The sequence below is a fragment of the Kalmanozyma brasiliensis genome (genome assembly GCF_000497045.1).
Source record: "Kalmanozyma brasiliensis GHG001 unplaced genomic scaffold PSEUBRA_SCAF7, whole genome shotgun sequence".
Classification (NCBI taxonomy): Eukaryota; Fungi; Basidiomycota; class Ustilaginomycetes; order Ustilaginales; genus Kalmanozyma; species Kalmanozyma brasiliensis.
Window position 1 is genome coordinate 371,210 of NW_015961990.1, and position 23,753 is coordinate 394,962.

Here is a 23,753-nt window from a genome sequence, read left to right on the forward strand (position 1 = left end):
TGTGCAGACTCTGCTCAGATCCCACCATGTCGATCGATGACAGCGCGAGCGAACTGGCTGTTGCCTCTACAGCCATGAGCAGCAACAATGGCTACTGCACCTTTTGCCTGCTGGCAGAGTTCGATATCGATCGCGGCTCCACCTTGTCGCACCAATACCCTGCTCCGACCGGCTATGACGAACACATGCTCGCCGAGCTCATGCTTCCGGACGGTGTTCACGCGAGAACGGAAGACTGGACCTTCTTTTTCCTCAAACCGCCAGGTCACAAACGTGCAGCATCCTCAGAAGGATCCGATGACGCTGCTTCCAGCGATCCTTCTTCTTGGCTCTCGGACGACCTCACGTACGTCATCAACCTAGTCCGTACCAAGCACGACAATACAGTGCGTCGCGGAGCGTTGGTCAAAGCCATGGCCATTGGTACTCGCTATCCCTTCATCGAGATCTTCAAGCCTGCGCTCCTGCTTGCTCTGGATGACTACTTCAAGGAGCCCGGTCCGGACTGCTTAGCGCGTCTATACGACGCGATCAATCGCCTGGATCTCTCGGCCGCGCCGTCATTCAGCCGAGCAGAGAAGCTCGTGCTCCGTGGCTCAGACCGTCGGGACTTGTTCGAAGAGCGGTTCGTCCCACCTCCTCGCATCGACAGCGAGCTCGCGTCGGGCTCACAAAGCACCCTACCAGCAGCATCAAATGAACAATCAGAGACAGCCAGCTCGTCTTCCACAGTGGCCACCGCTGCTGAAGCGACACGGCCTCGCAGAGACAGCACCTCCACAACAGCATCAGAGACAAAGTCGCTCAAAAACAGGCTCAGTGCAGTGTCGTTACGCCCACCATTAGGCGCACGTCGAGGCTCTTCTGCAACTTCAATCAACACAGCCGGAGGTCACGATAGAAGGTCAAATCCGAATCCGACCAGTCCTCTTCCTGGCACTGCAAGACCTCGTGATACCCACTTCTTCGACACCGTCCTCACTTATCGCAATGTGCCGTTGCCGATCAGAGTGCCACTCACCACCTTCCCTGAAGAGGTGGGCGAGTACTCGCTCATCCGGCTCATCCAGACCTTTTCGGGTCCTCAGTCCACGCCGACAGGACCGACTCATCCCCACTTGCACACCAATGGACCGTCGACGCATCCCATCATCGTCCTCTTCAACGCGCTCGTCACGCAGAAGCGCGTCATCTTTCTCGGCTACGGACAGCCAGCCAACCTGGTCGCCAGCTTTGTGCTGGCTGCTTGTGCTCTTGGGTCCGGATGTGGCGTCGTACTGCAAGGTTTCGCTGCTCGAGCTTTCCCTTACACCAACCTGCTCAATCTCGACGATCTCGAGAAGGTGCCAGGATACATCGCTGGTGTTACCAATCCACGCTTCGAGGACCTCCGCGCCTGGGACGTGCTGCTCAACGTCGAGACGGGTCGCATCCAGGTGGCCAAGGACATTGCGCCAGCGCCACATCCTACCAGCACCCCATCGCAAGCGTTGCTTCGGTCCGCGACCTTGCCTCGCGATGGCGCTGGCGTGTCGTCGTCAAACAACTTTGGCAGCGTCTCTTCCCACGGTGGCACGGCGACCCCCGATCTCGAGCTAGCGCAGTTTGGTGCTCTGCCCACTGCGTCTTCCGCTGCTGTCTCCAGCGGTGCGGCCTCCAGCAAAGCATCCAGCCTGGGCGGCCCAGCATCGAGGGACAGATCCAACACGTCGCAGTCCGACTCGCGTTCCGACCCGAGCAATGCCCTTTTCATGGAGGAGCTGCAGACAGCCATTGCAGCCCACTACGGTGAGCGCTTCATCCGCGCTCGAGTCCAAGAGTACGTCTTCTTCTTTGTTCAGCGCGTCACTCGGCACGAGGAGCATTTCTATGGCCGCACATCGCTCGCACCCACATGTCAGCCTTTCCTGAATGGTCAGCTGGGGTCAGGTCCAAACTACGTCGATCGTGACGCAGAGATGCGAGAGATCCTCTCCAACCAGATGCGCATCGAGGGTTTCCGCTCCACCATCGCGTACCGTCTGCTTGTCGAGCAGCTCAACCAGCACGGCGGCTACACGCGTGCCATTCGCGATTTTGACGTTGCGCATCAGATCGGGCGGCTGCGGCGAGCGCGGAAGCTGTTCGCAGGAGAGGCGGAGTTGATCTACGAGACAATTGCGAAGAGCGTAGTGACGCACGATCAGATTGTTGAGGTTCTGGCACTGCTACCACCACATACGGGAGGGTTGCTGCCCTTGGCGCTGGGCCTGTTCCACCCTTCGCCGGCAGCGAGGGATGCTGTGGTGGACTTCTTCTTGAGGCTCTGCCGTCATCCGGTCGGACGCAAGTTCGTGCAGAGCATGCATACGTATCACCGATTGGCGTTTGCGAGGCTCGCTCAGGATAGGGCTGAGGCGGAGATGGCTAGTGCTGCAAAAGCAGAGGCTCAGAGCGTCCGCTCGTCTACGCAGACCGCACCTCGGACCTCGTCCCTTCCGTCCAGTCAGATCAAGGACGCTGACAGCTCCAATGGCGATACAAGATCGCCCGTTGATAGGAACTCGGCCTCGACCACAGCAGCAAAGTCGGTGGACGCAGAGCTAGCAGCAGCGGATGGCATGGAAGAGCCCTCGTACATGTCCAGCTTGCGAGGCTCGAACCACCCGTTCAAATCGTTCAGCCCGGTCAGAGAGACTGCTGCGAGTTGACTGCTCCTGCTAAACGCGTTTGTATGGTACACTCACCGTCAAAAGCTTCGTGCTGTTGCCAGGCTACGAACGTTTGCCTGCCTGCGTGAGACTGCCTGTGCGAGACTGCCTGTGCGAGACTGCCTGTGCGAGACTGCCTGTGTGAGACTGCCTAGTGTGTGTGAGCCTGCCTGTGTGAACCTGCCCGAGAGAGCTCGGGGTTCTTGATCTTGATGGCGGCCTAACAATTCCAAAATCGCCTCTCGGCATTCGGCAAGTCAACGTCGCTCTACGTCGCACGACGAGGAGGCTCGTCTCATGTCCTCAGCATCAGCATCACGAACGGCATTGAATCAAAGACTGCACATGTCCAAAACGAGAGCAAAGTATTGTACAGAGCAAGACAGAGAACTAGCCGTCAAGATGAAGTGCAAAGCTTCCCTCCGTAGCAGCATCGCTTAGAGTGCGTTGTTAGCACAGGTGAAGGGGGCCTTGATGCTTCCGGTGGCATAGTTGTCGATGATGGACTGGACGGAGGCGTAGAGGCCTGGGCCCAAGATGAAGAGTCCTGCGAGGATGAGGACGTACTGGAAAGCCGTCTCGACCTTGCGCAGCCAGGGCTGGCCGACCCAAAGCTGACCCTTGTTGAGCTCGAAGAAGGCGAACGCCCAGAAGATGTACCCGAAGTAGCAGTCGAACAGAGCGCTCATCAGGGAGAGCAGGGAGCCAAAGAATGGCACAGCTTCCCCAATGACCCATCCGAGGACCCAAGTGACGGTGACACAGCCGACCCAGACGGTCCAACCGAGGACGGTGTGGTTGTTGTAGTGCTTGGTGCCCATGGTGAGTCGGCTGAAGAGGTACTTGGCGACGACTGACGCGTAGAGGACGCCGATAATAATCGTAGTCGGGAGCACAAAGGCGAAGGCGATCTTCTTGAAGACCGGTCGGAGCGTTCCCACGGCAGGAGCGGTGGTGTACTGACCAGTGTAACGGTAGCCAACGATGCCCGTGACGCTGAAGAGGACGAATTCGGCCACTGTTACGGCGTACAGCGCCTTAGGGAATTCGCGCGGGTCCTTCATTTCGGCAATGAAGGTGGGGTACATAATGTGACCTGTCGAGAAATAAACGCGAACAAGGCAATCAAAAGTCAGTACAGATGCTCATACGACCTCTTTGGCTCTATCGAATGCTGCACCATCTCGGCGACAAGATGGTGCGTCAGGGGAGATTGTTTCTGTGATACTCTGCCTATCCATGTAAACACGATATTCAAAAAGGCGCCGAAGCCCGAAACGAAAGTGGTCCCTTTGGGCGCAAAAGCAGTGATGAAAACAGGGGCGTCGAAGTCTTCGACGGCAGGATTGGGTCCTTGGATGCCGGTGAAGATCAAAACGAGCATGATCGAGATGAACATCGAGATGGCCGAAACGATTCCCAAGCCAGTAAGCTGTTCCAGCTTTCGAGGGAGAGTGAGCAGGATGCTGACAAGCATAATGACGATCGAGAAGACGACGGTGCAGGTACCGTGGTTGGAAAGCGTGTTCAAGATCTCTGATCCGGTCAGGGTGTGGAGACCCATGATGAAGACATTGTTGAGAACGAGGGCGAGTGCAGTAAGCTCGTAGGCGATCTTGCTCTTGCCAAAGATCTGGTATCCGATGTCGCAAATGTTGAGGATGTGTGGGTGCTTGAGGCAGTATCTCCAGAGAATGAGTGAGGTGTAGAGGGCCGCGAGGCCGACACCGAGAGTAGCGAGAAGACCGCCGGCCATACCAAGGTAACTGAAAGCCCAGGGGAACGCCAGGATAGCCAGGCAGACGTACTCGGTGAATAGAAGAATGGCAGCTTTCTGCCAAGAGAGTGTGCGGTACTTGATAGTGCCGCCTTCCTGGGCTTCCTTGACGCGTGCAGCAGCGGCCACTTCGTCGGAATCGGCGGTGCTGCTCACCTCGACAAGGTCGTCCCTAACGTCTCCGTCCTTTTTGAAGCCCTTGGGCGATCGCTCAAGGTCCTCGTTGGAGGAGCCGTCTTGAGAGCCGACGTGAGGAGGCGTGCGGGCCTCCTTCTCGTTGGTATGTTGTTCGAGGGCAGACATTGCGAATGTGTTCAGGAAGTCTTGATCAACAATCGCAGATGGGTGTGGTCGGGAAAGAAGGATGGAAGGGTGAGTACAGAGGAATCCAGGTTCGAGGTTTTAGGCATTCTGCAGGGCAGCTCGCCAGGAACAATCAGAACGGTTAACGCACAAACGCGGATTAGATGAATTGAGGCTTCCGTGCAGCCAATTGCAGCCATTGTCTCGTGTGGGCGGGCCACCAGGTGGCAACAAGGGACCCCGTTCCGTGATCAAAGCTCAGGGACTTGAATCTAGGCGGGCACATGGTGCAAGGAAGCAGTCTTCGCCCAAAGCAAGGCACTTTTGCCTGTGCGGGCTCTCAAAATTTGCAAGCGAGTGTCAAGTTTTTGCGCTCGCTTGTCGGTGATGACCGTGCTTGATTCAACGGCGGAAACAGCGCAGCTGACCGCGGGCGGTACAGGCGGGCGGCCAAGTGCGGCAGTGCGGCCTCTGAAAGCAAAACCTTTCCGCCCAAACGCACCTGCAGGAGAAAAGGAAAAAGCCTTTCCAGCCGCTTTCCCGTAGGCCGTCAGCTGTCAAAAATCTAATTTGAATTTGCGCTGTGCAGCGCGCATCAAATTTTTCCGACGTCGAGGCTCGTCATCCCGTGTTGGCGCCACAATGAGTTGTTTGTGCACCATCGACGCACGTAGCACATCATTTTTCAAGCCACACTGACAGCCATACAGCAGCCGACGCTAGGACTTTGACTTGCCTCGAGTCCCAGTAGCCACGCTCGCCAGCACGGGAGTGCCAACATGTGCCCGTCTTGCTCTGCAAACAAACACGGGCCGGATTCCCCGCAGCTCTTCACAGCTTCCGTTTCCGTTGGAAGCAGCGGGTACGTCCATTCACTCTCAGCTGCTCAACAGGTCACACGACATGGGAACGGGAACGTTTTGGCTCCGCTGAGAGCAGCCACATCTTCGTGATGGTGGCCTTTGCCTCTGTGACATGTGATATCCGAAGGTAGATCCTCACGGCTGTGAAAGACGGAGAGTCCCTCAGAGGCTCGGAAAAATTGCAAGCTGCTGTCTCTCAATGGCCTAACATTTGATCTTTGGTCTCCACCTCGGATCTCGGAGATCAACTTTCCAGATCTTCTCAAGATTCAGAACAGCCTTCTGCTCGTGTTGAACCCTGAACCTCTAAGCACTTCGCTCACATCACGCTGCTGTTGGAGTCATGTCTGGCTCGCTGCGAGGCACAGCAAGCAAGAGTCTGCGAAAGGGCTTCCAGCAAGCGTCCGCCTTCTCCTCGCCGATAGCGTCTACTTCGAAGATCTCGCGAAGGTACTCTTCCGCGCCCTATCCAAGCGGCGCCCAAGATCCTGCCAAGCCAGCAACAAGACCACGAGTGATCTTCTCAGGTATCCAGCCGACCGGCATCCCACATCTCGGCAACTACCTTGGCGCCCTCCGCAACTGGGTCGACCTTCAAAATGCCTCGCTCCACACCACGGACGAGCTCTACTTCAGCATCGTCGGCTACCATGCTATCACCATGCCGCAGCAGCCCTCACGGCTTCTCTCCGAGCGGTCCGAGATGATGGCCACGCTCCTGGCCATCGGACTCGATCCACAACGGTGCACGATCTTCCATCAGGACCAAGTGTCCGAGCACACGGAGCTGGCGTGGATCCTCAACTGCATCACTTCGTTCGGCAAGCTGCAACGCATGACCACGTGGAAGTCCAAGCTCGCCACGGCCAAGAACGTCTCTGAGACCTCCGATATCGATGACAAAGACCTCAGTCTTGGTCTATTCGCATATCCCGTCCTGCAGGCGGCAGACATCCTACTGTACAAAGCGACGCACGTGCCCGTGGGCGAGGACCAGATCCAACACCTCGAGCTCAGCAGAGATCTGGCCGACGTGTACAACCGCAAGTTCAGCAAGAAGTTCTTCCCGCTTCCACAGCATATCATCACACCAACAAAGAGGGTGCTGTCATTACGAGATCCGGCGAGCAAGATGTCGAAAAGTGCGCCGGACGCCAACTCGAGGATCCTGATCACGGATACGCCGGTCGAGGTGGAGAGGAAGATCAAGAAGGCCGTCACGGATGCTGAGAGGTCGCTGGCGTATGATGGGGTCGCAAGACCGGGCGTGAGCAATCTGCTGTCGATACTTGCAGCCCTGAAAGCAGCTTCAGTGGCAGGAAAACAGGCGGAAAAGCAGATGGGCCCGCAGGAATGGGCAGAGCGGCTGAACAGGGAGATCGAGGCAAGTGGAGCTTCGTCTGGCCAACATCTCAAGGCTACGCTCACGGAAGCTGTCGTGGAGACGCTGAGGCCAATACAGACAGAGCTCGAGAGGCTCAGAGGCGACCCAGGCTACCTGAAGCAGATGGAGCTATTGGGCAAGGAGAAGGCTCAGACGGTAGCACGTAGGACAATGGCCCAGGTGCGGAAGAGCATCGGCTTGAACTAGAAAGCACTTGAGCAATTTTGTCATCGCAAACACGTTCTGGAGACCTCTGTCGATGAGCGTGTCTATGCACCTGTCTGCTTGGCGTGTCTGCATGTGTGTGCTGGTACGACGTGGATGCGTGATGTTTGTCGATGCGTGCGTACAAATACAGGGTATGCGAGCGCGTTCTGCGCTGAGGAAGGCGACGCTGCTGCCTACAAGCTCTGGATCATGCCTTGCAGGCCCTTCGCTCCCGCCAACAGCTCCTTGATCCCCTTCTCGATCTCTTCGAGCTTGACCTTTTTCTCCCTATTCTCCTTGGCCACTTCGGTCTTGTCCTGTTGCAAGCTCTGCTTCTCTGCTTCCAGCCTCTTTCGCTCTCTCAACTCGAATCTAAGTCTTGCCAGCATGAGCTTGTGGTCGTCTCCCAGGTCCTCTTCCGCCAACTCCTCCGCAGCGCCATCTGACTGCGAAGCAGCGTAGAGCTGGCGGAACTCGTCCTCGTCATGCAGCTGGATGTCCTGATAGATCGACTGGAACTCCTGGCACACCTTGACCTCCAGTTCCAACATGCTCTCCTCGTACTTGAGGTTCTCCAGCGCCAGCCGCGCAGTATCGACCTTGGCCCTCTCTTCGGCTACTCGGCTCTTTTGCGATTGAAGGTCGTTGTAAATGCTGCGGTTGACCCGCTTTAGTCTAGAGAAGAGCGGGGTGGATGCAGTGAGTAGTTGCATCGCTGCCGCTCGTGCTTCTGGCGACGAGGCATCCGCATCTTCTTCAGCGGCCGTCTTGAGGTCGGAGATCTCGCTAAGTGATGCCAGCGCTCGCTTGAGGTCCTGTTGGTGAGTAGGAGGTGCACAACGAAAGAATTCACAGGGAAGCAGAGTCAGTCGTCGCAGGTCCCAGGAGTCTCAAGATGCCGTGCCTCGAGCTGCGGGCTCTTACCTCTTCTATTGACGTCATATTGGCACCGATGGCCAGCTTCTGTCGGCGAATGAGAGCTTCGCTGAGCCAGATGCTGTAATTGGTAGGGGGTCGTGATGGTGTTGGGACGTCGAACGCCGGGGTCGAAGCGCTTCTGCGGAGTGGCCGAGAGCCGAGAAAATCAATCCATGTATCGTTCTTACGACTCAACATTAAGGTTATATGCGCAGAGGCGGAGATTTCAGGCTCAGCTGAGCACGATTGCTCGGGTTGCGTGGCTAAGCAAAAGCGGTTCTCCGTCTGCCAAAAAGTATCTCACCTTCCCTTTGTTCTCCAACTACAGTATCTTCATCCCCTTTCACTTTCTCACAACCAACGCTCTACCACTCCGGGGCGCTGAGGCTGCGCATCAAGACAGCTTTCCAGGAATCAGGACAGCACAAGCGGATCGACTCGAGACCGCATAGACGCACAAAGCATTCCGCACAACCGTAAAGGTCCTCGCTCCCTTTCATCTTCGCTCCGTTCGGCTCGACAGCACGCTTCATTACAAGCTGCCCACCGCTCGGCTATACGCCGTAGTCTTTCTCCTTCTTCTCTTTCTCCCCACCGAACGTCAATCGTCTTCTTGTCTGCTTTCCTCTATTCAAACACGAGGGAATCAGAGTCCGGACGACATAGACTCCATTTGTATGCTTCCCCTCCGACGTGCCCTTCTCCGCACTACATTGCGGAACCCGCTCGCTGCTCAGCGATCTCCTCTCATCACTCGTTCCACCCCGTGCGCTAAGCCTCTTCGCGCTCCCTCGACTCGTACCTTCTCCTCCGCGGCTCTCTCGTCCGCATCTCCAAATCACACGTCCACATACGCCAGGATGGTCGCCTCATCTTCGGTCCGTGGCGCTCCTGGCTCGTCTCGTCAGCTCGCCACGCCCGCATCAGCAGCTCTCACACTCGGCACTGGTCCGTTCGAGGGACTCCCGTCCGGCTTCGAGATTCGCGAGACTTTGAATGGCTCCAAGGCCGCTGCTCCGTACGCCGTCTTCACCGAGGATCTTGAGATCTCCGCTCAAGATGACATGCGCTACCGCCTCGTCCGACTCGCCAATGGTCTCGAAGCTCTCGTCATTCAAGATCCCAAGACGGACAAGTCAAGTGCCGCCATGGACATTCGCGTCGGACACCTCAGCGACCCCGAAGAACTTCAGGGTCTCGCTCACTTTTGCGAGCACCTCCTCTTCATGGGCACTAAGAAGTACCCGCGCGAGAATGAATACTCCGAATACCTCTCCAACCACTCGGGAGGCTCCAATGCCTACACCGGCATGGACAACACCAACTACTTCTTTGACGTCTCTCCCGACCACTTTGAGGGCGCACTAGACCGCTTCGCTCAGTTCTTCCTCGAACCTCTCTTCGATCCCTCTTGCTCTGAGCGAGAGATCAAGGCGGTCGACTCGGAACACAAGAAGAACCTGCAGAGCGACATGTGGCGTGGCTTCCAGCTCGACAAGACGCTCTCCGACCCTTCGCACCCTTACTCGCAGTTCGGCACCGGCAGCTATCAGACCCTCTGGGAGGACCCCAAGAGCAAGGGCATGGATGTTCGCGACGAGCTGCTCAAATTCCACGACCAGTACTATTCGGCGAACGTCATGAAGCTCGTCGTGCTCGGCCGAGAGGACCTTGACCAGTTGACCAGCTGGGTCATCGAAAAGTTCTCGGGCGTCCGCAACACGGGCCGCGAGCCTCCTCTCTTCGACCGAAGCCCGCTAACTCAGGAACAGCTGCAGAAACAGATCTTCGCCAAGTCGGTTCGCGATGTGCGCAAACTCAAGATCGCCTTTCCTATCCCCGATCAGGGACCTCACTTCCGATCGAAGCCTGGTCACTTCTTGTCCCACTTCATCGGCCACGAGGGCGAAGGCTCAATCCTCTCGCATCTCAAAAAGAAAGGGTGGTGCGACCGTCTTTCAGCAGGTGCCAGTGGCGACGCCAACGGATTCGAGTTCTTCAAGATCTCGATCGATCTCACGCAGGAGGGTCTGCAAAACCACGAAAAGGTGATCGAGTCTGTCTTCAAGTACATCCATCTGCTTCGCAACAGCAACCTGGAGCAGTGGAACCACGACGAGGTGGCTCAACTCAGCGAGCTCATGTTCCGCTTCAAGGAGAAGATCGACCCTGCCGACTACGCTTCTAGCACCGCGACACAGATGCAGATGCCCTACCCGCGCGAATGGATTCTGTCCGGTGGCTGGCTCACGCGTGACTTCGATCGCGACCTCATCAAGCAGACACTCGAGAATCTCACACCGCAGAATTGCCGCGTCGTCGTGATGGCCAAGACACTGCCGGACGGTAGCACCTCTTGGGAGCGCAAGGAAAAGTGGTACGGAACCGAGTACTCGATCAAGCCTTTGCCGTCGCAGCTGCTGTCTCAGGCACCCACCGAGTTTGAAGACCTTCATCTGCCTCAGCGTAACGCGTTCATCCCTGCCAACTTTGACTTTAAGGGATCTATCGCCGACGCGAAGGGCAAGAAGCCAACTCCTCGACCTCAGCTCGTCCTCGACAATGATAGCATGCGCGTCTGGCACAAGCTCGACGATCGCTTTGGTATGCCCAAGGCCAACGTCTTTTTTGTACTCCGCAACCCTCTCATCAACGCCACTCCATCGACGTCGATCAAGACGCGCATGCTCACCGAGCTCATCCTGGACTCGCTCGTCGAGTACTCGTACGACGCCTCGCTTGCCGGTTTGAGCTACATGCTCGACTCGCAGGATCAGTCGCTCGCTCTTTCGCTGGGCGGCTATAACGACAAGATTCCGGTCTTGGCACGCAGCATTGTCGAGAAGCTCGCCACCTTCCAGGTCGACCCCCGCCGCTTCGAGCTGGTCAAGGACCGCGTCATGCGATCGTACCAGAACTTCGCCATTGAAGAGCCTTACCGCCACGCCACCTACTACACGACGTACCTTTTGCAGGAGAAGATGTGGACGCCTCCCGAGAAGCTGCGCGAGCTCGAACAGCTCACTGTTGCTGAGGTACAGGCATTCCTGCCCGATCTCCTGCAGCGCATGCACCTCGAGGTCTTGGCGCACGGCAACTTGGCCAAGGGAGAAGCTATCGAGCTGTCCAACATGGTCTGGAGCACGCTCAAGTCCCGTCCCGTCAACAAGACCGAGTTGCTGTCGAGCCGATCGTTGCTACTGCCAGAGAAGTGCAACAAGATCTGGAATCTGCCCGTCAACAACGCCGCCAACGTTAACAACGCCATCGAATACTACGTGCAGGTGGGCGAGCCCACCGACATCTCGCTGCGTGCGCCACTCTCGCTGTTCGCGCAGATCGCCAACGAGCCGGTGTTCGACCAGCTGCGAACTAAGGAGCAGCTGGGCTACCTCGTATTCAGTGGCATCCGTCGCAGCATCGGGAGCCTCGGCTGGCGAGTGATTGTCCAGAGTGAGCGTGATGCTCAGTACCTCGAAGGCCGCGTCGACGCCTTCCTCGAGCAGTTCAAGGGCACGTTGGAGAAGATGACGGAGCAAGAGTTCGAGGGCCACAAGCGCAGCATTATCCACAAGAAGCTCGAAAACGTCAAGAACCTCGTGGAGGAGTCGCAGCGATTCTGGTCGCCTGTGTTCGGTGGCAACTACGATTTCCTCGCACGATACGCCGACGTCGCGGCGATCACCAAGACGACCAAAGCGGAGGTGGTGGACCTCTTCATGAAGTTCATCCATCCGAGCAGTGCGACGAGGAGCAAGCTTTCGGTGCACCTCAACTCGACTGCTTCGCCCGCCCTTCGCTTCTCTGCCAAAGCGGTTGATGCGCTCGAGCAAGCCGTTAACGCGCAGGGCCTGACTGTGCCCAAAGAGGCCTTCGACACGCTCCGTACACAGCAGCCGGCTATCGAAAGCGTCAAGGACCTGGCTTCGCAGGTGATGGCTCAAAATCCCACGCCGCTGCCCGCAGAAGCCGTCAAGCAGATGCTCCAGCTCGTCGACAGCCTCGCGTCGCAGTTCCCCTTCACGGACGATTCCGCTGCTGCTGCTCCTGCGCCCCAAGCGGTGGTGGAGAGCGCAATTAAGCCTCAAGAGGTCACCGACGCAACGGCGTTCAAGGCGCAGCTCAACCCCTCCAAGGCCGCAATGCCGGTCAAGTCGTTCGATGAGCTCGCCAAGGATCCCGCCGAGGAGGGGGAGGAGGTGGCCAAGGTGGTTGAGAGCGTGCTGAGGAAGACGGGTGTAGAGGAGGGTGAGCCCAAGGCCAACCTTTGAAATGTGTTAGAGATTGATAGATGGAACAGCGACCCCACTCCTTAGACTCTCGTTTGTGTCTGTGCTCAGATATGTGCGACGCGATGAGCATGAAGACTGTGAGGTAGCGTTGCTGAGCGCCTTCTTGAGGCTGGTGAAATAGGTCGTAAGACGCGCACAGACCCTTCGCTCTCACCCACCATGTCGCAGAGCGTCGAGACGTATAGCGGCACGCAGCTGCCCTCATGCGATTGGTACTGGGGTACCGCCGAACGTTTAGCCCTTGCTGACATAGTGCGTCTCGAACCACAGCCACGGCCACCGTCAGCCGAGGACGAGGGATACACGCACACGCTCCTCTTCGCATTCCGCAGGCCCTCGGACGAGGGCTCAACGCAGATTCTGCTGGCGCGCAAGCTACGCGGCTTCGGCGCGGGGACGCACAATGGCGTCGGAGGCAAGGTCGATCCCCAGGAAACAGCGCGGGAGTGCATCCTGAGGGAGACGCGGGAGGAGGTCGGGGTGAAGCTCGGGCCCCAGGAAGTGCAATTCGTCGGGAAAGTCGGGATCAAGGTGCCAGGGAAAGGCGGGGAGAGCGTGCGAATAGCAGTGTTCACCACGGACTCTGAGATGGTGCGGGAGGAAGTTATGGCCAGTGACGAGGTCGAGGCGCGCTGGTACGATGTCGGAAGCATAACCGGTGGGGAAGGAGAAGGGCTGTTGGACAGTATACCGGGACAGATGAGGCCCGAACACAAGGTGTATCTGGGACTGCTCGTCGGCTACCAGGCCACAAAAGGGATACTGTTCAATGTGAATGTCGACTTCCACCAACAGCCGTCGAAAGCTCAGCTGCCGGCGGGCGAGAGGCCGGAGAATCATCGCACCGTCCGCCATTGGTCACTCAACGTCTTTCACTCACACCCTTCCACAGACACAATCCAATGTGCTCCATAACGATACGATTCTGCTACCCATTGACAGCACAAGACCCGCGCACATCCGCCCACTCCCTCTGCACCTCCCCCACATACCTCTCCAACGGCAAATCTTCCCTGTCCAGCCCCATCGGCTGCCCCAGCTTGGCTGCGAAGCTGTCAACCCCATAGAGCATGGTCGTCACCACCCCGACCACCACAGAAGCCAGCCACCAGCGCTCCCCGCCCAACCGCTGGACGACCACTACCGGCAGGAGACACGTGTGGATCGCTAGCAGGCGCGAGAAATGCGTCGAAACGGCAAAAGGGATGGGCGTATCCCGGATGCGTTCCAGATCGGTCATGTGGGAGGAGAGGCTGTTGAGCAGGCCGATGCTGTGCGCATAGACAGGGCCACAGAGCAGAGATGAGGAATGAAAGTCGTCTAAGGACTGCTGCAGGAGGATCAGCGAGGTAAGGGCGAGGTTTGGCGCACCAGGGTCAGGAGAGGTGGGTGGGGGGCGGCGGATGTGTGGCGAGTTGAGATTGGCGATCTGCTTCCGCTTCTCTTGCTGACTTGCGCCATCCGAGTCGTCAGCGGAGGGTTCGCCGTGATGTCGGTTTGCAAGGGCGATGAGTTGCGGCGGGAGGACGTCCACGAAATCGCTGCGGAGGAGGGACTCCTGTGCTCCTGGGAGGAGGTGCAGCGCCCGTCCGCGCATCTCGCACATCAGGCTGATGCTGAAGAATGGGATTGTGGCAAGGGTCGCTTCCACCCTTGCTCGGCTCTCTCGCCTCTTTGCGAAGTCCTCGTTCGACTTTGGGTCCTCGCAACCCTGCGCTAGGAGCGAAGCGCCGAGCAGCCGTAGCAACGACCGACTTGTAGCCTGTACATCGGACCACTTCCTCCGCGCCGTGCTCCATCGCTCAATTGCACTGTTCGACCGAAACGCCAGCAACAGACCCGTGACTGTGGAGAGCGAAGCGATGATCCGATACGACGCCCACTCGAGATCCTTCCACAGCTGGCTCAGATCCCAACATTCGTCTACCCCAACGTGATTGGAGGAAGAGGTCGAGTTGAGTGACGACGGCGCCGGCGTTCGCCACGACAGAGATGTCGGTGTCAGGCAGGCATGCTTGACGACGATGAGAAACGAGAGCCAGAGAAGCGCGACGAGCGTCGGGTGGAGGACGTCCCGGATGCGCGCGTGGAGATGCTTCAGGAAGGGTTCAAGCATCGTCAATCGCGCCGTGATGAGGATGAGAGCTGGAGAGACCGCTTGTCGGTGCTGTCGCAAAGAGGTGAAGAAGAGGAGGAAGCTGATGTTGGCTAAGCGAGCTGGAAGACGGACTGGACCCTGAACCTCTTTTTTTCTGAATTGTGAGATCGACGAGCCCTCCTGTTGATCTTTCCGAAAATCGGAAAATTGTTTCGGATTGGTGGATGACGCAGTGCTGCAGTTTCGGTCAAATTCCCCGGCGGGATCCAAAAGAATGCAGGGCGGGGACGCAGCTGTCAACTTGACGTGCTTGTGCATGGGTTGCCAGGTTCTGTTTCCTGAAGACGCCGTCGTTCCATTGGGCTCTGCAAGCACGTCTCGTTGATCGCGAAAGCTGGACTGCAACATCAGATGATGTACGACATCCTTCTGCGGTGGCGCCAGCACGTTCCGTACTTAAGAGCTCAAAGGTAGGTCTAGGTAAGCTTTCGTGTGTGGGGTACAGCGGAGAGTCTTGGCCTGGGCTTGGCGGCCAATGAGGGCGTTGCTCGCGCGACAAGTGTGACAAACAAGCGGCCGATCCTGACGAGCCAGAATCCAAGGAACTTCGAAGATCTCGGTTGGCTCGCTTGGCAATGCAAAATAGCGCTCCAGTCCAAGCGAGGCCAATTGGACGTAGTCCCTCCTCTGAGTTGACACCGCCGGTGCTGGCGGAGGTGAGCGGATCTATTCCTGTCTTGACCTCCCGAAAATTCGATAGTCAAGCACGCGGTCGCTGGCCGGCTGAGTGTGCTTACCATCATGACGACGGCAGTGGGTCGAGCTGGAAGTCGGCCCTTGATCGCTGCTCGAGATGAGTTGGGCGCATTGATGCAGTCCTGATCAGCGATGACCCGTAGTGTGGGTTGGCGGCGCCGAGTGCAGCTCGATGTCCGAACGAGCTGCGACCATCAGAAGGCAACACAGGGTCGAGATCGTCATCAAAGTCAGCAGCCCACATACAGTACTTGGAAAGCCTCTCGTTATTGTCTATCACCAATCGCCGTGCCAGAAAAGTCGCCGCGGCCGGCATCACGGCAACCTACCCACCGGATCGTGCATCTCTCTCTTTGCCTGTCTCTGCACCATTTTGGCCTGTCATCGGCTGATGGCTCGTGTCTGCGAGCGAACCCACTTACGCTGTGATGATGACGGAGAAGGAGACAATGCAAGTGTTGCGTCTTCAGCGAAGGGATTTATGGTGGTGTTGCCGGCCAATCGACGAGTTGCTTCGAGATTGCTTAGCCGAGTGCCTGTCGAATCCGCTTTCGCGCTTGCATTTGGTGCTGTATGTTTGCTCCTTCTCGAGATCGGATAGTTTGGTGGAGAAGAGCGTAAAATTGAGCGGCTGCTGAAAGCAACAAGCGACAATTTCAAAGTCAGGCCGAGTCGATGGACCCACACTGCGCACGGTGGGCTGGCTAACTTCTTTTCGATGGAGAGCTTGCTGTTGGCAGCAAAGGCGTAGCCAACCAACACAGCAGTGCAGTGACTGCGCCTAGCTCGTGTGCCATTTGTCATTCTTGCCTGCCCCAGACGGATGAATTCGTGAGATCTTCGGCAAAGAATTCTTGCATTGACTAAAGTCTGCTGCTTCGCAACAAGGGTCCTCCTCGATTGGCCCTTCCTGATTCACACTTGGTACTGCAACCTCTCTTTCCTCACACCAACCCCCTCGATCGCCATCGCAGTCAGCTAGACAAGACTATACACACGCCGGTCGTACAAGTTTTCACTTGTGCAGACCACCCGCCAACTGATCCTTGCCAAGGCGCGCTGTACAGGCGGGAAGAACACCGATCATCGACACCGGACCGCATCACGAGTAGACCATATCGTAAGGTCAAATTAAGCGCCAAACGGGAGCGACCTCCCAGCATTATCGGTATGGCGTCGACAAAGGCCGAGTTCGTGGCCAGCTCAGATCGACCTGCCGTGCCAGCGTTGCTTTCAGGCAGTCCAGGCGTCAGCGCTGCCCCTTCACCGACAAGATCGTCGCCTCCTAGCACGTCATCTCGACCGGGTGCTCAGACACGCAAATCGAACCTGTCCAGGATCCTACGACCAAGAGGCAAGTCGGTCTCGCATGCTGCTGTGGACGAGTGGAGCAGAACCGTGGGAGGAAGCGAAGGAATTGGAAGCATCTACGACTCGTCGATGAACTCGAGGGAGAAGAGTCAGGTGCTGCGCAGCGTCACCCAGCTCACCAAGTCGAGCATCAACGACCTCACCGGAGCCGCAGCCGAAGCCTTCTCGGGTAATGCTACACCCGCTTTGTCGCAGTCGGCGCCCTTCTTTAGCCACTTTCGCATGCCCAGCTCGAGCAACATCGGTCCCTCAGAAGCTCCGCCAGGCTATCATCAGCAAGATCACCACGAACTTCGGAGGGCGAGCGAAGGCAGCACCGCTTCGCATGCCAGCCTTCCCCTTGAGCAAGCTCTTTCATCGTCGTCGGTGTCCAGCCCGAGACAGTCACCGACAAGCCGACGTAGCTCGTACTTCAGCATGGCATCTCCGCCCTTTGCTTCCGCTAGGGACACCCCAAGCAGCAGCTCTTCCACGTCGGCCGTTCCCAGCCCGCGAACCACTCCGTACCAGCCGCAAACGCAGCTGCCAAAGGCACACCGACGTAGCTCGGGTCAGCTGGGCGCAGCAGCTCGGCAGGCATTTCGCTCTTCCCGATCCTTCTTGGGTCTCCCTGTCGGCATCACCGAAGATGACTCGGGACTCTCTCCCACGGCTACACGCATCTTCGGATCTGCCGATCGCAACGCGAGTGTCACATCAAGCACCATCCCTCGAGCCCACAACCGTGAGCAGGCGTCTCAGTCTAGCCCGACACCTGTCCTCGCCGCACCAGGGTCCAAGACGGAGCAATCCGGCACTCTTGTTAGCACCAATGACGGCGACAGCACCCAAGGCAACAACGGCATTGCCGCCGTGCATGATCCACAGCCTGTGCCAGGTGCAGCAAGGGCAGTCGATGCAGACGCTGGAGCCTCCACTGCTACGACCCATGATGCTGCACACGGCGTTCACACTTTTGACGCCGTAGCTTCAGTTTCACATTCTCCACTGGCCGCGGCTGCAGAGCAAGTTGCCGTCTCCACGGCTGAACCCTCGACCAAGAGCTCGGCTGCAGATGCACAAGATGCAGACACACTGCCACGCGCAAGCGAGAGAAGTGGAGATACTCGTCCGATCGGCAAAGCAAACGGATTTTCCATTAATTTCTCAAAATTGGAAACCCATCCGCCGCCGCAAGAACAGCAAACAAACGACGCTGCTGCTGCTCAAGTCGCTGCTGCTATTCCTGCATCAGCATCAGATGCCGGTAAGCGTGGTGTGGCAGCAGTCTCGCGACACGCACCTCTCCAGCCCGGCTGTGCAGGAATCGCCGCACAAGACGCTCACAAGGATGATGCGCTTCTGCTTCCTCACTCTTCTCGCCCTCTGTTGACCGGGTCCACGATTCAGCCCCAGCCAGCACAGTTTTCTGTCTCTGATGAGCGGCCCGTTTCCTGCCCGCATTCTGATTTCCCCTCCAGATCGCTTCTGCAGCATCACACGCAGCCTCACTCCGGTCAGCAGCCGCTGCTGAAAGACCCTTCTTCTTCCCACACCTTGTACACCTACTCCACTGCTCCCTCGACGCCTTTGACTTCGGATCCAGCTTCCGTCATTGTTCCCGACGACAACGCTGGTGCTATTGGTACTGGTGCTACGGCCGCCCCTACCTCTCTCGCTTCTTCTTCTTCTTCCACTTCTTTGTCTTCCGCAGCAGCTGCCGCTGTCCTCCCGTCCTCTTTGTCCCAGCGCGCACATCCCTGTTGCATCAAATCACCTGTCAGCGTCGCACTAGCTCCTCCCACCCTTTCTTCGGCATCCTCGGCCACCAACGTCACCACGCTCACCTCGCCCTCGACTCCAAACACCATTGCGACGGCCATTACGACTGCTGCGACAACCCCTTCACAGAGCACCTTGAAGCTGACAGCCCCGCTCCTGTCCAGCTCCAGCTCTTGGCTCTCAGCCAACAGCGCTGCATTGCCTCGGCCTTCCATTCTGCTCAACCCCACTACCTCGTCAGCATTCTCCGAGTCTCAGCATGCCTCCTCGCTCTCCGCCCACCCTCTGAGCAGCCAGCAGCTATCATCCGAAGAAGCTCATTTTGACAGCGCATCGGGTGCTGTTCCATCCGACCCCGCTTCTTCGACCGCAGCTCGCACTACGAGTCCCCAAGGCGAAGGCACCGGCGGCAGCGTGCTCCCTCTCACCCCGCCGCACTCCTCAGGACCGTGCCACTCATCGCGTCGTTCCTTCAACGCTGCATCAGCTCTCGCATCCATCAACGACGTCGCCAATCTCGATCACGTCCCAGCTCGTCCTCCTTCTCCTCCTGCATCAGCAGCTCGCCATAGCGTCTCGACCAACACCAGTCGTCGTGATAGCAGCACCGAGTCTGCCCTCTCAAGCCTCAGTCCGCTTTCTCCGCATTCGTCGCTGACCTCTGCAACCACTTCGCCCGAGCCGACCCCTTCATCTGCGAGAGGATCAGGTCGAGTCTCTTTCGATCTGCGAAGGTCTTCTCTGTTTGCTCCCTTTTCCTCGACAAGCAAGATGACATCCAATTCGACACGGGCTTCCTTTGCAGGCATTGGCAACGGTCTGCCTCCCAACGCGGCCGATGCGAACGCAAGCCGGCACACATCGTCTCCCATCGCCGGTTCCGCCTCCAAGTTCTTCTCACGCATCGGCGGCAGTCGTCGAGGCAGCGCTGCGGAATCGTCGCCGTCGTCACCAGAGACCAAGTCCAGGTCGCGCTTCGCTAGCTTCAGTAAAATCGGTCGAAGTGGAGATGGCCCCTCTGCTCCCAAGGACAGTAGTGACTTGCGCAACTCTATGCAGCCATGGGCATCAGCCTCCACCGACGTGCTCAACTTGAATCCAGGTCAGGCGCGAGGTCGCAACAGCCTTGCTCTCGCCCGCGAAGAGGCCCATCGTCCACGCAAGAGCCTGCACCTCCCTCGTCCCAATGTCGCTGATCTCGAGTCCGAGCGAGCTCCGCGCGCGACCGCTTTGACCAGCGCCGAGATCTATGCTCTCAACACCAGATCGCAGCAGCCAATAGCCATGGCTGCAATCAAGCCCGAAAAGCCATCCTCACCATCGCTTCAGTCGGGTCGTCGTCCCAGCTTCAACTTCTTGCGTCGTGCAAGCGCCGCTAGCACCGGCTCGAATGCCGACAACACCAATGGCGAACGAAGAGGATCATTTGCACGTACCTTCATGCAGAAGACGATGAGTCGCAACAGCAAATCCGACACCCAATCGGACGCGGCCAAGATCGTATCCACTTCTCCTCGTGAGAACGATTTGCCCGTCTTCCGCAACGGGATCTTTGACTCGCAGGCACCAGCATCCGCAAGCAGTGTCGCGTACCCTGGCATGTCGTCGACCGTCCACTGGAACGCTCCCAACAACGCTGGCGCTCCCTCTCATGCCGACATCGCGCCCAACGACGTTGACCCCGCCACCGTAGTCATCCCCGCTTATCCTGGTTCTGCGGCTGCGAACGGAACTCCAGCGCAGCCTAAAGCCGTGACCGACCTGGCTTCCAGCATCCTGTCTCAACGTCGTCCTTCTCAAGGTATCGACCAGGAGCAAGACGCTGCAGAGGCCACCGACACGGTCGCAGACAGCTTCGCACGAAGGGGCGGCCCGTCGTCCATCGCCACGGACGCCTACTCCAGCACAGACTCGACTGCCTCGCGCCAGAGGCCTGGCCGCTCCAGCAACGCCTTGTCGCATCTGCCACGTCTCAACTCGATGCGCGCCATCTCGGGCGCTTCGCAGAACGGTCGTGATGGCACCGCGCGCGCAGGATCGGACAGCATCACCGACAGCAACGCAAGGAGAGCCGAAACCAGCGATGAAGAGCAGGAGCTGAGCGAGGACGAAGAGGACGCCGATGTGACTGGACAGACCTCAGACTATCACGACCCGGATGAGACCGAGACAGACGACGAGACCGATTACGACAACTCGCCTGCCGTCAGTCGCAGGGTATCGGCAGCGCCCATGGCCTTCACGGGTAGCTCAGGCGGGCTCCACCGCAATCGTCCTACCGAGTCGCTCGTCTTGCCGCCAGCTCCCACCTTCGTTCCCAACATCAGCCATCCCCTCGCACAGTCGGAGGCCGACGCTGCTGCATCGACAAGCGGCGCCACGCCATCCACTGGTAGCACGGACTCCAGCCAGGCGGTCGGGCGCGAAAGCTGGACCAGCTTCAACACCAGCGGCTTCACTCCATTTGAGACGCCAACGCCCAGCATGGGCGGCAACGCAACCAACGGAGGGCTTGCCGGCCCAACACCCCGAGCTCGGCAGGAGCTGTCAGAATCATCGTATTTCAGTGCTCGTCCAGGCACCAGCAACAGCAGCCGTGCTACCACAGCAGGCACGATGAGCGGCGATGCACCACCTCCGTCACCGTCCATTATCAGCCGATCGCGCGCTCCTTCTTCAGCGAGCGTGCGTACGCTCAGGACACCAGGGACCGCCGCCATCAGTTCGGGACCGGTTCCCAATCGCTCGATGCCGCCACCTGTGGGCACTTTGCCTCCGCTTGGATTGAATCGACAGATTTCGATCGCTTCCGGATTGCCGGCCAAGATTGGCGCCGATCGCAGCAAGTCTCCAGCACAGGCACCAGGTAGCAGCCGACCAAGCACTTCTGGCACTTTGACGCCGCTTCAAGGTCCAGCGAGCGAGCGCAACGTCAGTCGAGAAGCGAGCATGGATCGACCAGGATGGGAAAGGCCTACGCAGCGAGGTGATTCATCGGCGACCTCAAGCCCGAGGAAGCCGATCAAACCGTTGGTGGGCTTGGACGGCGTGGCACCATCGTCGGCTCGACCCAACTTCTACCATCAAAAGTCGCAATCGCTGGTGGACCTGCTGGGCCCTGCATCGCGACGAGCTGAGATTGCAACACCATCGCCTACTCGCCCGACGATCAACGAGCCATCCAACATCGAAGCACTACGCTCCCCGACGACGCCTCGGCCGCCGTCCGAAGCTCCGGCGTACAGCAAGAAGGATGGGCTGGCGCCGATCAATACGGGACTCACCGCGCCCGCCTCGATCGCAACGCCCGTTACGCCCAGCTTGGGACGCCGCCGATCCATGTTTGAGATGCGAGCCGAACCACCAGGATACTCGATCATTCACAATCGACCTGAGGGCCCTCAGATCATTCTGCCTCGAGAGGAGGAAGGTCGAGAGAAGCTGCCAACCTACTACTGCGGCGTTCACATCGAAGGGTATCTGCCGCGCAAGATGGAGTTCTCGGCGCCAGGCGTTCAGGCCAAGGACCGCAGCTGGAAGCGACAGTACTTTGTGCTGCACGGCACGAGTCTGCGAGTCTACAAGAACGATCTGAGCGTCGAGCGACACGCTGTCAACGGGACGTGGGGCGAGATGAAGGGCGTGCACGTGCATCTGGAACCGATGAACGAGGACGGATCCAACGGTTCTGGCTCAGGACTGGGGCTCGGCGCCGCTGCGCGTGAAGCCATCTCGCACACGCCTCTGGGTGCGAACCGCCACGAAGCAGCCAAGAACAAGGAAGCGACGACGCAGTTTGACACCAAGCACGGACTGGTGCGCAACTACACTCTCCAAGGTGCGGAGAGTGGCTTGGCTGCCGACTACCTCAAGCGTCGCCACGTGGTGCGTGTTCGTGCCGAGGGCGAGCAATTCTTGCTGCAGACCCGAAGCGACCGACATGTGGTCGACTGGATCGAAGCGCTGCAGGCTTCGACCAACGTGTCGATGGATCTGGAGAAGCGAGCGATGCCCAAGTTCATCACTCTGCCACGAAGGCGACGTCGCCGTCGCCGCAACCCGGATGGCACGACAGTCAACCCGGAGGAGCAGGAGGCGCGCGATCTGGCCGAAGCACAGAGAAGGTCTGTAGCCGATGCAAGCGGAAGGACGACAGGAGCAACGGCTACGACCGAGGCCACACCGCGCGGAAGCACGTCGGGAAGGCCGAGTATGAGTCTGGAGAACGAGCTGAATCCAAGCGCAGCGTTCGAGAGGATGCTCAGAGAAGATCAGGAGGAAGGCGGTCGTCAGTCTGCTGCTGTCATGTGAAGAGGCCGTCACCGAGCGCAGCTCGTAGCATCGAGGAAGTGAAGCATTGTCACGGCATCATCTCGCACCAGCGGTCGAATCTGGAATGAACAACCGACCTTTGCATTGCAAACAGCAGACGTGGTGATGAGATGTTTGATCTGACAGTGAGCAAGAGCCAGACGGCAGCGGGGGAGCGAAGCCGGACAGAAGCAGTGAGATCACCCACCGTAGTAAGCTCCAGACCGCTTTTGCCCGTGAGAAACATTTCTCGGGACGTGTGTTCCGCGGTCGATGCCATGCGGTTGCTCAAAATCCTCACGTTCCGCATTCCTGCTCTCCTTACGTAGCCCCAAGACGGGTCATCACACTCCATTGAGACGGCGAAGAGGGAAAACGAGGCTGACGGGAGCCCTGACAATGCCCGTGGCGGACAACGGCTTCCTGCGGCCCGTCTGAAGCCGCAAGCCGCATGGTGGCCGGCTGCACCTCTCCGCGGATATCGTTGCCCGTATGTCAAGAGCACGTTTCCTGCACGGTCTTTGCCAAGAAAGCTTAGTCCCTCATCACGCTTGATCTATCACTCTCTGACCATTGCGACAAGCTAGTGCGGCGTGCACATTGTGGAAACAGGAGGCGATACGGCTAGCGAGTTGGGAGGATGGGCGTGTGTGCGAGTGACGTTTGTGCTGACCGTTTGCGCTTTTTAGGCGAGGGTGCTGCAGGTGTGCTGCACGCTGCGTCACGTCACGCACAAGCCTGCTTTGGCTGCTTGCCGCTTCTAATGTCCGAGATCGACGCAAGAGCAAAGGCACGCACAAAATCTCACTTTGAGTTCAGGGTCGGGACAGCTCAGACAGCCTTACCCACGGCAAAGGCGGAATGCGTTAATCTCAAGCTGCATGCTCCACGCAATCATCTGCCACAACCCTCATCACTCGTCAGACTTGGCAGTCTCCTCATAGGTCCAACCTCCATCATCCCACTCAACTCGGACCAACTCAATCCCACACGTATACGCGACACAGGCTTTCGCGTCCGCA

General features: G+C 58.3%; 8 protein-coding genes across 8 annotated transcripts; 5 read left to right on the forward strand and 3 right to left on the reverse strand.

The window, feature by feature from the left end:
• Nucleotides 1–26: 26 nt before the first annotated feature.
• PSEUBRA_005804 (Arf3-interacting protein 1, N-terminal domain protein) lies at nucleotides 27–2,690 on the forward strand (the record flags this gene model as incomplete). Its single annotated transcript, XM_059465614.1, has 1 exon — nucleotides 27–2,690. The coding sequence occupies one exon, from the start codon at nucleotides 27–29 to the stop codon at nucleotides 2,688–2,690; it is 2,664 nt and encodes an 887-aa protein (XP_059320351.1).
• A 437-nt stretch (nucleotides 2,691–3,127) lies between these two features.
• Nucleotides 3,128–4,770, reverse strand: PSEUBRA_005805 (Amino acid transporter, transmembrane; the record flags this gene model as incomplete). Its single annotated transcript, XM_059465615.1, has 2 exons — nucleotides 3,128–3,786; nucleotides 3,924–4,770. 2 exons carry the CDS (start codon nucleotides 4,768–4,770, stop codon nucleotides 3,128–3,130), a joined length of 1,506 nt encoding a protein of 501 aa, XP_059320352.1.
• A 1,206-nt stretch (nucleotides 4,771–5,976) lies between these two features.
• PSEUBRA_005806 (Aminoacyl-tRNA synthetase, class Ic) lies at nucleotides 5,977–7,224 on the forward strand (the record flags this gene model as incomplete). Its single annotated transcript, XM_016439189.1, has 1 exon — nucleotides 5,977–7,224. One exon carries the CDS (start codon nucleotides 5,977–5,979, stop codon nucleotides 7,222–7,224), a length of 1,248 nt encoding a protein of 415 aa, XP_016289991.1.
• Nucleotides 7,225–7,418: 194 nt separating this feature from the next.
• On the reverse strand, nucleotides 7,419–8,166 carry PSEUBRA_005807 (THO complex, subunit 5; the record flags this gene model as incomplete). Its single annotated transcript, XM_016439202.1, has 2 exons — nucleotides 7,419–8,039; nucleotides 8,149–8,166. 2 exons carry the CDS (start codon nucleotides 8,164–8,166, stop codon nucleotides 7,419–7,421), a joined length of 639 nt encoding a protein of 212 aa, XP_016289992.1.
• Nucleotides 8,167–9,002: 836 nt separating this feature from the next.
• On the forward strand, nucleotides 9,003–12,413 carry PSEUBRA_005808 (Peptidase M16, N-terminal; the record flags this gene model as incomplete). Its single annotated transcript, XM_016439195.1, has 1 exon — nucleotides 9,003–12,413. The coding sequence occupies one exon, from the start codon at nucleotides 9,003–9,005 to the stop codon at nucleotides 12,411–12,413; it is 3,411 nt and encodes a 1,136-aa protein (XP_016289993.1).
• A 180-nt stretch (nucleotides 12,414–12,593) lies between these two features.
• Nucleotides 12,594–13,349, forward strand: PSEUBRA_005809 (NUDIX hydrolase domain protein; the record flags this gene model as incomplete). The annotated part of the gene is made up of 1 exon (XM_059465616.1): nucleotides 12,594–13,349. One exon carries the CDS (start codon nucleotides 12,594–12,596, stop codon nucleotides 13,347–13,349), a length of 756 nt encoding a protein of 251 aa, XP_059321676.1.
• A 13-nt stretch (nucleotides 13,350–13,362) lies between these two features.
• On the reverse strand, nucleotides 13,363–14,550 carry PSEUBRA_005810 (Bestrophin/UPF0187; the record flags this gene model as incomplete). Its single annotated transcript, XM_059465617.1, has 1 exon — nucleotides 13,363–14,550. One exon carries the CDS (start codon nucleotides 14,548–14,550, stop codon nucleotides 13,363–13,365), a length of 1,188 nt encoding a protein of 395 aa, XP_059321677.1.
• Nucleotides 14,551–16,458: 1,908 nt separating this feature from the next.
• Nucleotides 16,459–22,731, forward strand: PSEUBRA_005811 (Pleckstrin homology-like domain protein; the record flags this gene model as incomplete). The annotated part of the gene is made up of 1 exon (XM_059465618.1): nucleotides 16,459–22,731. One exon carries the CDS (start codon nucleotides 16,459–16,461, stop codon nucleotides 22,729–22,731), a length of 6,273 nt encoding a protein of 2,090 aa, XP_059320353.1.
• Nucleotides 22,732–23,753: the final 1,022 nt, after the last annotated feature.